The 13173-nt window shown below is 38.6% G+C and overlaps 1 protein-coding gene across 3 annotated transcripts in view; it reads left to right on the top strand.

The window, feature by feature from the left end:
- The window catches only part of LOC104128521 (pituitary tumor-transforming gene 1 protein-interacting protein), a 29388-nt gene extending 19624 nt beyond the window's left edge, over positions 1-9764 (top strand). For all 3 annotated transcript variants that reach the window (XM_035897277.1, XM_035897288.1, XM_035897297.1), the window contains 2 exons: positions 1912-1958; positions 9292-9764. In XM_035897277.1, the coding sequence (XP_035753170.1) occupies positions 1912-1958; positions 9292-9341 (97 nt within the window). In that variant the 3' untranslated portion in view covers positions 9342-9764. The remainder of the gene's footprint in view (positions 1-1911; positions 1959-9291) is intronic.
- The last annotated feature ends 3409 nt before the right edge of the window (positions 9765-13173 follow it).

Raw genomic sequence — 13173 nt, forward strand, 5'->3', positions numbered from 1 at the left:
TCAAAGTTCGAGTGTTTCACAAATATTAATGATTTTACTCTTCGAACTTAAACACGTAAGAATGTTAGATGTTTGGTTTGTTTCAAATAGCCATGGGAAGTATCCTGAAGTGTTTCTGAGGTTTAAAGCCTACACAGCCTCATTTTACCCCCCACTCCCTTACCTTTCTTGCACAGATACTTAGTGCTTTCTGTGTTCAGGGCAGATTCAGACTGACTGCTGAAGTACTGAGATTTCAGTTGAAACTGCAGCAGTGACTCGCCGTTATTTCAGTCAGGGAATGCAAAACTGTGAAGAACATGCCATTAGTACTACCAGTAAAAAACCTAGTTGAGGTCACATAACATCACATGGAAATATATAGAAATAAGGACTGGCTTTATATAGGAGTAGGCTGCTTTAAACAGAATCTCTCTGTTCTCTTCCTGAGATTCTTTGCCTCATATAATGTCTTCCTCTTGCACAACACAGAAAGCAGGAATCCTGTGGCCAGGTTACCCTCAGTAGGTAAACTTGACTCCTCTTCTCCCTGTTCTCTTCAACCTCTCAGTCCAGACTTTCCTCCTCTACACGAATTTAATTTCATTGCCGTATTCCCTATTTCCTCCTCCTCCAGTTTGGCCAGGTTGCTTTGTTTCCTATGCTGCCTGGGCTGAATAGTGGAAAGGGATATAAGGGAGATGGGTATCTCAGGGAGATACTAGTTTTGGGTCAGTCTTTCTTGTTTGGTTTTCTCATTATGCTTTATCTGTATGCTTTCCAGAAGTGCAGTTGCAGGGAAAGGCCAGTTCAGCCCTTCAGCTCTGTAGGAAGCAGGATAATTGCTTCTGAGGACACACAGGATCTGATTAGCAGTAGGAATTGTTTGGAGGTGGAATATGCATAGGGCAGATGGGATCTTTGGTGAATTAAGCTGTCAGTGCTTAACAGCTTTCAGCTGAATATGTGCAAATTGGAACTGGTCGAAAGTCACAACTTGTCTAACTGGGTTGAATTTTGATAGGGGCAACAAACTATTTTTTTTTTTATGTTAGAGGAACATGATTTTGCCAAATTCTATGTTCTTTCCTCAACATATATAGATCCTGCGTCATTCTAGTCAAAGTTGTGTAAAAGCTTTTTTGTTTGTTTTTAAACTGAACAAAATAGATTTTCCCTCAGTTGAAATATAGGAAAATTATCTGAGGAATGATGGAATGATTTCCATTTAAATTTAAACTTACTTCATTTTTCCCCCTTTACCTTTGCAAAGGGGAGGAAGGGGAAGAAGAAATTGACTTTTCAGAGACTTGGTTTATGTGAGAAGTTTGGCAGTCTTGAAAACTGGCTTATGATTAGACAACGTACCTAGAGGCATCCAATTCTTATATAGCTTATATATATTTTAATTTATTCTCTGCATGGATGCCATGCTGGATTTTAGAAACTAATAGTTTTCACTTATACTTGCTGTACGGCTTAAACAAAACAGTAATACACCTTTTATCTTTTTAGAACTATTACATTGAATTAGGATTCTGTATTCACAGCTAAATTTTACCGTTATACTCCCTGCTGGAAAGCATTAGGGAATCTTCCAATATTGTGCCTTGCTTCTTATGTATAGACAAATACCTCAGTGTGTGTATGTGGACACATTACTCCTATACAGAAAACCCACTATTTTTCTTTGTGCTTGCAAATATATCTTATTTTGACATTATTGATTAGTGAGAAGTTACAGGGAATCTTACAGATATATAAAGTGCACATGGATAAAACATAAAACCAATAAATGTGATTTTTTTTTTTAAATTTGTAATTGCATACTAATTTAAAAAATGCTGTCATCTCTTTCAAATGTAATTACCACATTTTTGCTTACAGCTTGAAACAGTCTGAATGTTCTTCTGATGCCTTTATTTGTTGCAGGAAACATGAAAGAAAACTGAAGCATGATGAAATACGTAAGAAGTATGGTATGTGGTAATCTTGTTTTGATACTCTACCTAAATTGATTCCTTTTTCCTAATTATTATTAAAATTCACAGCAGAAACAAGCTGCCCTATGAGCAGCAGAAGTAATCAAGCTCAATTTCCTACTGATGCATGTCTTCTGTCACCTGAACACCTGATCTCCTCACTATTGTGCTCCCATTCTCTTCCTGCACTGACTCTTCCACTGGGCAAGAGACAATGTGCTGGATGGGGTGTTTGCTTAGGGTGGGCATTTAAATATATTGGTTAAAATAAGTAAGCTCTTTCTGTCTTTTCCTAAGTAATGCTGTTTGGGTGGGGGGTGGGTGGGTGGTGTGTGTTCTGGAACTTGATAAACCAGTCCAGTTGAAATTGGCTAGTAGACTCGTTATTGGAGGAGGATAGGCTGACTAGCAGATAGGCAGCTTTTTCAGTCGAGTTTAAGAAGAAGGATGGAGTATGTAGCCTAATATAGGGATTAAAATTGTTGGGTTTTATTTTGTTTTTAAGTGGAGCTCTGGTCCAGTAAGAGAAGCACATCGCAGGACTGTAGGACCTGCTGTGTTGTATAGGAGTCTCTTATTATCTGGGCTTGTCAGTGCTTGCACTTTTCATTTGATTTGTTCATAGGGTTAATAGTATGTGTATTCAGAGACAGATATGGTAAAACTATGCTGCACTTTTTATTATGCAAATGGCACTAATGTCAAAGAAGGTGATTCTAGGGGTCTGAACAGTCACTCAAAACTGTTAATTTTCATTCTCTTATTAAACTGATTGGCAGAGTCTGGGAATGCCTTCATGAATCTGCGGCCTGCCCTTTGGCTGGTGCAGAAGTGATACAGACAATCTCTACAGGGAATTCTCTGCCTAGGGAACATTTGCAAAAGTATGCTCCTTTGTTGGAATGGAGGAAAAAATTACTGTGAAGCTTGAGCTGCAGGAGCAAGAATGTTATAGAAGCTAGAAGAAATTCTTGTTAAGCATCAGTCATGAACTTCAGTCCTGTGGTATTTTATAAGATAATTGACCCTGTATCCCAACCATAATTCAGTTTCAAGAGGTTTGTTTGAGTGGTTGACAAGGATAGTCCAGATTTAAAAAACCAAAAAACCCAAAACAAACCCACCACAATCCAAACAACAAGGTGAAACAACACACGCTTTCTGTGCTTGTTTTTCCTTAAAACAGACCTTAGAGTCAATCTCAAGAAGTTTGAATCATTGGGATAGATCTAGTGAAGAACTTAAGACAATGGCTATGTCTCCAAAAGAACATGCAGCACTCTGTACAGATACATATATAAGTTCGCATCTCCTTGAGGCAGTGCAGCTAAGAGGAGTGAACAAGGTCCTGAATTCAGTATAGCAGTTAGTGCATCAAAGCACTGCACGGGGGTTAAGTGACGTTTCAGAAGGCTGTGTTCAGTTATATTCTGTTTGTGAAACTAGTTCACATGTCTCTGGATGGTCCTACATTTTAGTGAAGACAACTTTCTCTCCAGTGCTTAACTTTCAGACCTTTGTGGAATGCTGCTTTGGATCTTGTTGGAGTACTTCCTAAGTAATATAACTGTATAATTCTGCCTTTGGCATACATAAATCAAATTCAAGAAATCTATACCATGCGCACAGTCGTATGTGACTAGTGTTATTTTTGCCTCCACTTGAAGCATGTTAGTCTATCAGTGACTCAGAAACAAGTTCATACGTTCATCGTGTTAATGGAAGGCATACCTTCTTATAAGGAGTTAGGCATATTCATTTCTTCATGCAGTTACGTTTTGCAATGCAATTTACCTGCAAAAGAGCATAATTCAATTATAAAACTTAAATTTTAATAGCAAACTTTATATAGAAGTTTATTTATTGACAGGCTTGCTTTATTCAAAGATTGATTTGTATTATCAGATGGATCGATTTGAGGCCTGGATTCTCACAATTAGTTTCTGTCCTAAAGAAAAACCTAACTCTTACATGAATAGTTGGCACGTACTGAAAGGATGTATGTAACTGAGGAAAAATGAAAGACAACATATTTATAAATCCTGAAATCCCTAAATATTGTTGCTGATGTATGTAGTTCACATTCTGATAAAATACAGACAAATGGTTGTCAAAATAATTCAGTGAGACATAATAGAGTAAGTCTTCCTGTAGCCTTGGATCTTCTGTCTTCATTTTTCACTGTCTAGTAAATACATACGTTAGCATATTAAATGTAATCTAATAAAAATTGCTGCAAATAATTATGGAAACACTAGATTATTTTACACTCTTGCGCGCTGCAGAGAGGATTCTCAGTTAAGTAGGCATGGATGAGTGGCAGCATGACAATGACTTTGTTAACCTGACTCTGTAGATTAAGATGATCATGCCTGAAATTTCAGTATTTGGTTGGCTTTAAGGGAATGCCTTTTCCCATTTCATCTACCAGCTTTCCTTACCCCATTTAAATGGTAATTACACATTTATAATGCATTGCAGGTGTCACTCTAGCCACAGTCCTTTGGGAGCTTTGGAAGCAGAAGAGAGCTTTAGCAACCAGGAATACACATTTTGAATTGTTTCTTTGTTGCACAATTTGATAGTATTTTTCATTTGCTCACATATATGAATGCAATATGATTACGCAAATTATATGTTGACTGTTAGAAAATTTTAAAGTAGAATTCAGAGTACTTTGCAGCTTGTGTAGTATACAAAGGAACTACAATTTAATTGCTGCTGCATTTGCTGCTATTGTATGTTCAGTATAGCATTAGGGAGAAGCTGCTTTAATATTTATTTATTTCAGGGTTTTGCCTGGTATTTGTGGAAGGATTCTATCTCTTCATTTTTACAAAATTATTGCCTTTCATGACTTTGGGCTTCCACACCACTTGCTTCAGTTCTGCAAAGGTTTTTAGTGGCTAATTTAATGATATGCAATACTGTCTCCTTTATTTTATGTGAGACATTGATTTTTATATTCAGTAGTTTGTCACAGTAAATGTTCCTTCTGTTCAAGGTAGATTCTTTATCTTGACCTTCTTTAGTGTTCTGAATGCAAAGCAGGGAAACCTTGTATTGCTATACACGTAAAGCTATTTAGTTTGTATGTTAAGAATAGAGTTGTTATTTTGGGGGTTGAAAATAAAGAGGAAAAGTGTAATAAGGGGTGAAGATATGCAGCATATCACAAACTAGTTCATTTTTTTGCAGTGTATACAGTCTCTTGTAAGTATTTCACTTGTTAATTCTGTTTTTGGGCAGTGCTGATATGTGATGAGGGTCAGATCTCAATGACTGAGAAGCTGCATAGATAGCATAGTATATAATATAAGTGAATATGCTAGAAAGAGGTATTAATTTCTTATAATTGCTTTTTCATTTCTTACATATTAGGAGGCCTCACTACTTCATACAAGCTAATGAAAGATACTTGACTACCTTTCAAATTTTTGAGTGTTTCTTAAATACTCTAAGTACGTCAAATACTAACCTCAAAATGAAGGTAAATGGAAGTAAGACATTAGAAGTTCTTGTAAGTGTCCTGTGTGTCAATATTCAAGTCCAGCAGCAACCCCTAATGGACTTCGTTGCAAACAAGACTCCTGAACCTACAAACATCTAGCTTCTCTGAACCTGTAAGCATACATTGTAAGTCGGGTAGTTGCTCTCATGTCAAATGGGGAATGGTCGACAGAGGCAACTCGCGTCTGGTTCAAGGCAGCACATGAGCTTTAGTTGAACCAGACGTGCTATCCAATTAGCATAGGCTTGCAGCTCCTCTGTGAGTGTCGTGGCTAAGAGCAGCTGTGGCAGCTGACAGGAGCTTTTTGTCATGCTCCTTTTTTTTTTTTTACGTCTCTAGATTGCTTTTGTCCACTTATTAAAGCCTGATAAAACTTCTTAGTAAGAATTGGTGCAAGCGACGAGCTGTTGTCTCCCTCCTCTCACTTAATGTAATCTTATGATGTACTTAGGATGCTGAGGATAAAAGAAATTTAAATGCTGGATACGGATTTGAGAGCAAGGCCTATCAGATGTTGTAACCTCTGTGGTTATCATTGTTTGGAAACAGGGCTTGCCATTTCTCTTGGGGTACCTTGTTTCCTGGGAGATGAATTTTTGAAGTCACAACCAATAATATTCTCACTGGATTGACCCATACTTCTTAAGGCCTGTTTAGTTCCAGTATCGTACAATAAAACAGATCAGAGAACTTTAATTTAAACATATGAATGCCTGATTGGTGGTAAATCTATCTGTTAATTCCTGAACATAATGGAGTAAAATTAAAGCAAGCACTACTAGGAATGGCATTTGCAATAATGAGTAAAAATGACACATTCACTTGAAATGTGAGGACTAGTTATCTAAAGTGGCTTTTGGCTCAGTGTGTTGGGGTGGGGCAGATAAAAGTCTATTTGCTTCTCAGAATGGTATAGGAAAAGTTTATCAGGAGTCCTTGGATTAATTTGAAATTGGCATTACTGCAGGTAGAACATCGTTTCCATTGGATTTCAGCTGTTCAAGCTGTGAGAGGACAGTGTCTAGGTTTTACTGTGCTACTTTCAGACCTATGAAGTGTCAAATATGTATCTTAAATGAAATAGAAGACATAATAAACACTTTCCAGACTATATATAGAGAAGTATGCAACCTAAGTTAATTTTGTCAGGGAATCTGGTACCACGTCTTGCCACTTTGTGGAAAGTTTTTTGAAGTTTGGTGCCTTGATTTCTAAGTGGAACTTAGTAAGTGCAGGGAGTTTGTGCAATGACAATTGCAATAAAAATATGTTAATTTCTAGTATTGTTGTGAATTTTCTGTAAATGTTGTGTAGATGTGGTTTGTATTTGGAAGGGGTGAAATACAGAAATACTGCAAACATTTTTCAAAATAGGGCTACTCTGTTGTCTTTCAGGTAACTAAATATATTGCGATCCATAGATCCTAGCTGCCAAAGTATCAACATGTCTGGAGGAAGGAGGGGGGGTAGTGATGGTGGTCTGGAAATAAAGTAAATGTTTCTTCTTTGCATTTGCATTGAGGTTATATTAATGCAGGAATGTTACCTGAAGGCACTAAAGGTTGAATGATAGGCCAAGGATAAGAGCTTTTTTTTATTGTGTGTTAACTTACTTGTCAGCTAGACTAGACTTAACAGACTTCACAAGTCTTCGTTTAAACGCATGAAAGGTAAGATTAAAATTTCAGAAGTAATTGCCTTTAAAAATTTTAAAAATATAAAAAATTCACTGTCAGAATATTGTAGATAAATCTTGACAATGCTCTCACCTAACCATATTCTTACTGCACAAATGCTTAAAAGTTTATTTTTTTTTAAAGAAATTATGGAAAGGAGTAGTACCTTTGACACAAGGTGCTATACAGATAAATAGACTGTGTTTCATGGTGCCTGGCTGAATCTTTATAAATGTGACTGGTTTACCCCTTCTTTGACAAGTAAGGGCCACTACATATGAGGGCTGGTTTTGATTTTAACTTTTTACAAATTGACTACTTATAATCTCATCGTTTTGAGTAATTATGGCAATTTTTTATACTTATTCCTTAATACTTGCTGTTTCCTATCAGGTAGTTAATTGCAGTTACTGATACAATAATCAGCACTAAGCAATTGTGCTTCTTGATTGATGTCTCAAAATAACCTGGCAGTTCAAAAGAAGTGTAGCAACTGCAGCAGGGTAGACAAAAAAGACGTTGCGTTGCTGGAACATGTCCAGAGGAGAGCAGCAAAGCTGGTGAGAGGTCTGGAGCACAAGTCTGATGAGGAGTGGCTGAGGGAACTGGGATTGTTTAGCCTGGAGAAGAGGATGCTCTGGGGAGACCTTATCGCCCTCTACAGCTACCTGAAAGGACGCTGTAGTGAGGTGGGGGTCGGCCTCTTCTCCCTGGTAACGGACGATAGGACGAGGGGAAATGGTCTGAAGTTGCGCTAGGGCAGGTTTAGGTTGGACATTAGGAAAAACTTTTTCACAGAAAGGGTTGTCAGGCTCTGGAATGGGCTGCCCAGGGAAGTGGTCAAGTCCCCATCCCTGGAGGTATTTAAAAGAAGGGTAGATGAGGTGCTTAGGGCCATGGTTTAGTGGTGGGATGTCAGGGTTAGGTTAAAGGTTGGACTTGATGATCTGAAAGGTCTTTTCCAACCTAGCCGGTTCTATGATAGAGTAGTTTGCTTTCAGTGCCATTAGCTTTTGACTTTCAGACAGAGCAGTGAACATCCAGTATCTGTGTGCAGGTGCATGTGGAAAAGAGGTGTGGCATGAAGAGGTCTGAGGGGAGTTGTTGCAAGATTTGGCAGTGCCTAGTGTAATCTTTCTCTTCCACTATCATGAATCTGAACATTTTTAAGTTGGGGTGGTTTGGCTTAGCTGTCTTCCGTCTCCATGCCCTAAACAAATTAGCTAGAGAAGAGTCTAGGCTTGCCAGACATCAGTATAAAAACCTTGGTAGAAAAGATAGCAGCAATGTTCTTGTTCTTTCACCACAAAAGGCCAGCCTCTAGGCTCTTATGGGACTCCTTTATTTTCAGTATGCACTTCTGCCCAGCCCAAATCTGGCGTGTGGTTTAAAGTCTCTTTGAAATAATTGCTGCATGGAACAGCGATTGCTCGACTAACCCTTACAGAAGATGGTATGCATATCCAGACACTCAGCATAATTGGATGGCTTTGCAGTGCTTTCTGAGACAGTATTCTGGTACAGTCATTAAGAATCTTCATGATGGAAACATACTGCAGCCTGGATTAAGCAATGCTCTTGTTCTGGTCCCCGGAGGTTTTAGTGCATGTAGAAGTGATCTTCTTTCGTTCTTCGAGATTATTGTCCTGTTGCAGAAATGCTGGAAGTGGCTGAACGTGACAGATGGTTGTGGATAATCGAAGTAGAACTAAGTCAAAGTACCAGCATCTTGCATTTTAAAAGGAGGATGATCTTGCAATAACTTGAATTTATAAACTGGCCAGTCTGAATCTCTTCTTTCTGAGCCATGTCTGTGCTTCGATTTTTGTAGACTTGACTCTCTCTCAAATCCATTTTGTAGGCTATACCTCAAAAATGAGAAATGTTTTTTCCTGAAGAATTTTTCATAGAGAAATATTCTCTCCCTGCTAGATCATGAAATACCTATTCATGATTATAGTCTGAGAAATAAGAGTGCTTAGCACCACATTCAATTTATTACTATACTTGAGCATTAGGGTAATGGAGCAACTATTACAAGGCAAGAATTGCGTTTTGGTTTTGTTTATGGAGTACCAGCAATCAAGGTTTTTATGTAATACTGGTAAGAAAATTATAAATGCAGTTATGTTTTGTTTTACAGGTCTTCTCCAGGATTCTGATAATCCATACAGCAGATTTGAGAATGAATAAAGCTGAGCACCTTCCACTGGTGCTGTAACTCCAGAGTGCAGGAAGATAGTTCATCTTCATTTGCCCTTTGGGCTCTTTTATTTTTTTTTTTTTTTTTCTTCCCCAAAGTTTGTTGTTTGGTTGGTTTTTTTCTCCTGTTTGTAAAACTGGGAGTGGATAAAGACTTCATTAAATACATGTTTCTGTCTTCTACCTATATAGAACTAATTTTTTTTATAAATGCTTTCAGTTGTTGAAATGTTTGACAGGTTTTTTTATGGTGACATTTAAGTGTGATACTGTCTTTCCTCCTCTTAAAATTGTGTTTTATTACTTGATGTAGATGGCTAATAGTCACAATCATGTGAATTCAGTTTTAACTGCCACTTAAACAGTTGTTCCCATGTTCCTAAATAAAGATTATTCTCTACTGTATCTCTTTTTTTTATAAAAATAAAAGGCAACATGGAAGCACAGCTTCACACAGCAGAAACAGATGATGTTGGTATTGATGAGAAAATACACCAGGCGCATTCTTATGTACTACTGTAATGTGAGGACTGGGTGGAGTTGTTTTCTCCTCTGGAAAAAGATTTTTAAGAGTGTGATGTCTAAGCGTATTTGTCCTTGAATAATTCACCTATGTTGAAAAAGAAATTACTTCAGCTAGCAAAATGGGAAGAAGGTCATTCTTGAAATAAACATAGTTATGTCTGCCTAAATTGACAGCCTGTGAACACTTTCTTCTGTAAGCTTCCTGTATAATTAACAACAAAAAAACAAAACCCCAAAGTTAGTAAGATTCTGCAGTTTACCAGGGTTGATCCTGGTCAGCAGCTAAGTACCTCCCTCCCTCCAGTGAGAATACTCTTAGGTTGAGATAAAGACAGTTTAATAAGTGAAGAAGAGGAGGGTAGGGGGAGCAAGTCATGCAAAGGCGATCACCACCTCCCAGGAGCAGACTTCTGCCCACCCTCTGCTCAGTTTTTGTTGCTGAGCATGGTGATGTATGGCCTGGAATAATGCTTTGGTCAATGTCGGCCAGCTGTGTGCCCCCCCAGCTTCTGGCCTGCTTGTGGTGTGGGCAGAGTGAGGAAAAAGGAAGCCTTGATGCTGTGCGAGCAATGATCAGCAAAAGCCAAAGCACCGGTGTGATACCAACACTGTTGTAGCCCCAGATCCGCAGGAAAGCACTGTACGAGCTGCTACGAAGAAAGTTCCCTCCATCCTGGGCCAGACCCAGTAGAGTAAGAGAGCAGTATTTTTTACCCTTTTATTGTTATTTTGGTATTTCCATAATGTGATTTATTTCCTCTTTCTTTTCATAGAGGTGTTCTTTGAGCATTTTTACTAGCTTACCAGTACGATGCAAAAGCGAAGAGCTCTTCTCCCCCCCCGCCCCAGTCTAATGCAAGTGCCATTTATTCTGTACTCTTTAAATAACCTCCCTTGCTGTTTATTGTCCATTAAACACATGTGCAGTATCAAAGATGTTAATGTTATTTTTTTTATTGCTAAAATAAACACTTTAACATCTTTAATTTGGTTTTGTTTAGTTCTGTTGTTCCATACAACTTTAAACTGACTTGGTTTAAAAGAAGTGATCATGTGTGAGTTTGGGAGAAGGGAAAGGATGCATTTTTGCTTTTGCTGTTTTTCTGATGGGAGAACAGAATCTTAACAGCACATAGGTGTGGTGGGTGCCAAGGTGAGTTGCTGTTCCTTCCAGTGCCAAAGAACCTGCCTCTACTTACGCTTTAGGAGATTTTGGTACAGTGTTCACGTCCATTCTTTCACTTTTTTTACCTCTGTAAACAGTTTCTCTGTGTACAGCTTCTCAGGAATTCATATTAAAATGTTTCCCAGTTCCTGAATCTCTATTGTAATTAGTGTTAATGGAATAATGGTCCAGTTTTCCTTTTTTCCTTTTTTTCTTAACTGCTATTTAGCGCTTCATTAGTAGGCACTGTGTTTAATTTCATATGTTTCTTCATCTGTCAGCTATTGTCAAGTCTGAAGAAACGGCTGTCTTTGAAGAATGATGGTCTGTGATAAGAGTGAGTTGATAGCGTGGAAATAAAACATGCTGATGGTTTTCCCTGGAGATAACTTTTGCAAAAATGATGAAGGTCTGCCTGCTGTCTCACGACCCAAGTAGTGACGTTCCTGACTTAATAGAAAAGCATTTTTCTTCAGCGCCTGCTACAGTGTATGAAGGGCTGTCACATCTTCTAACAGAAAGGGGGAGGAGGGACAACCTTTCTTACGGTTTCAAAGATAGTAAAGTACCTGGAGAACCAAAATATTCTGAGAATATGGAATGGGTGCTGCGTGGCTGGAGAACAGTTGTGTTACATGTAAAGAGAAGGTTGAGTGAAATCCGTGCGACCTTACGCAGCGCGTTCGCTTGCCGTTCCGAAGCCACGGTTGTGGGCGTCAAGAGGTAACAGCTGTGGTCAAATGTACCTTAACCAGACGTACCGTATACTAAGCCTTAACTTCATAGAGTAGCCTATAATTTGTACAAAATGTCAAGCTGTATAATTTTGCTTACACAGTTAAAAGACTAGACTATTAATTTAATGAGACTGTGTGAACAGCAGCCTTAGAGCTTAATAGAAAAAGCAAATATTCCCAAACAATCCCCAGACTTTTCAGATTATTTATCCTTTTTCTGCTGTGTTCATTGGAGCAGTTAATTGGGTGGAAAATATCCTTATTTCAGTATATTAATTGCAGCCTTCTCTGCTTTCCTGCATGTCAGTATTTCTTTTACAGAAATGTTGGATTTGGCTTATCAATAGAAAGGTTGCTAGCCTTTGTATTTCAGTGTAGCCACAAGTAATTGGGAAAGCAGCTGAGAAAGAGGTAATGTATCGTTGGTTCTCAGGTGTGTGAACAAAGGCATTTATCACTTTCAGTATGAGCTTTCCCTCCTCCACACTTTTTTCAACAAGAGTTAGGAATGCAACATACAAACAAAACTAAAGTAAGGGAACAGCATAACCTAAGCCTGAGAGCCGTAATATCTCTGCTAATCATCTGTTTTTCTCAGACTTCCTTTTCATTTGCATGTTATTCTCTCTTTCCTCTGTCTTTACACTTTTTATTTTGTTAATTTTAGTAGTTAAGGTATTGCTATCTGAAAAGAGCCGCAATCTCGGAAATGAAAAAGTGAAAATGTGTGTTTATCTTTCCATGGATCAGAACCTCCAGTACTGAAAACTCAAGTGGGGCAGCTTTAAGAGTAATGTTGCTGGGTGTGTGTTTATGTAACGAGCATTTTAGTAGATTGAAGCGTGCTGTTGTACCTTCCCTTGATGCAGGAACATACATTTTGCCACTTCCGAAGTCTTGGATTTGATGTTGAGTCATTAAGTTGTCTGCACCATGTCTTGCTTAATTGTTATTTGATTGTTAAGTAAAGCATATGGAAATAATTTTGAAAACCAGTCAACTTTCTGTTTTTCTCCTTACATTATCTTTGTTTCAGGCTTGCATACATAGTTTTCATCATCTATCCTTTCAAAAAAATCAGTGTGCCAAACTGCAGTTTCTTACCGCACCGAGTGCGTGCCTGAGGAGTGGCTCTAAAGAAGTGGGAGGGAATCGGCAAGCATGCTCTTCTTCCCCTCCTCCTTCTGGGTGTCAGGGGCCAAGCAGGAACAGGGTGAAGAGGAAGAAAGATACTTTGGGAGGAAACAATGGGGAGATGATCAGGGCGGGAGTGGGCAAGTCAATAGTCTGGGGAGACGGCGAAACTGGCAGCAATCGCACGTGGCTGTGCCCCCGATTCCTGCCTCTCTCCAGAATCGCCTTCGGTTTGGGGGCTCTGATCAGCCAACATCTCTGA

The sequence above is a fragment of the Egretta garzetta genome, unplaced genomic scaffold (assembly GCF_000687185.1).
Source record: "Egretta garzetta isolate BGI_Z169 unplaced genomic scaffold, ASM68718v1 scaffold30, whole genome shotgun sequence".
NCBI classification, from domain to species: Eukaryota; Metazoa; Chordata; class Aves; order Pelecaniformes; family Ardeidae; genus Egretta; species Egretta garzetta.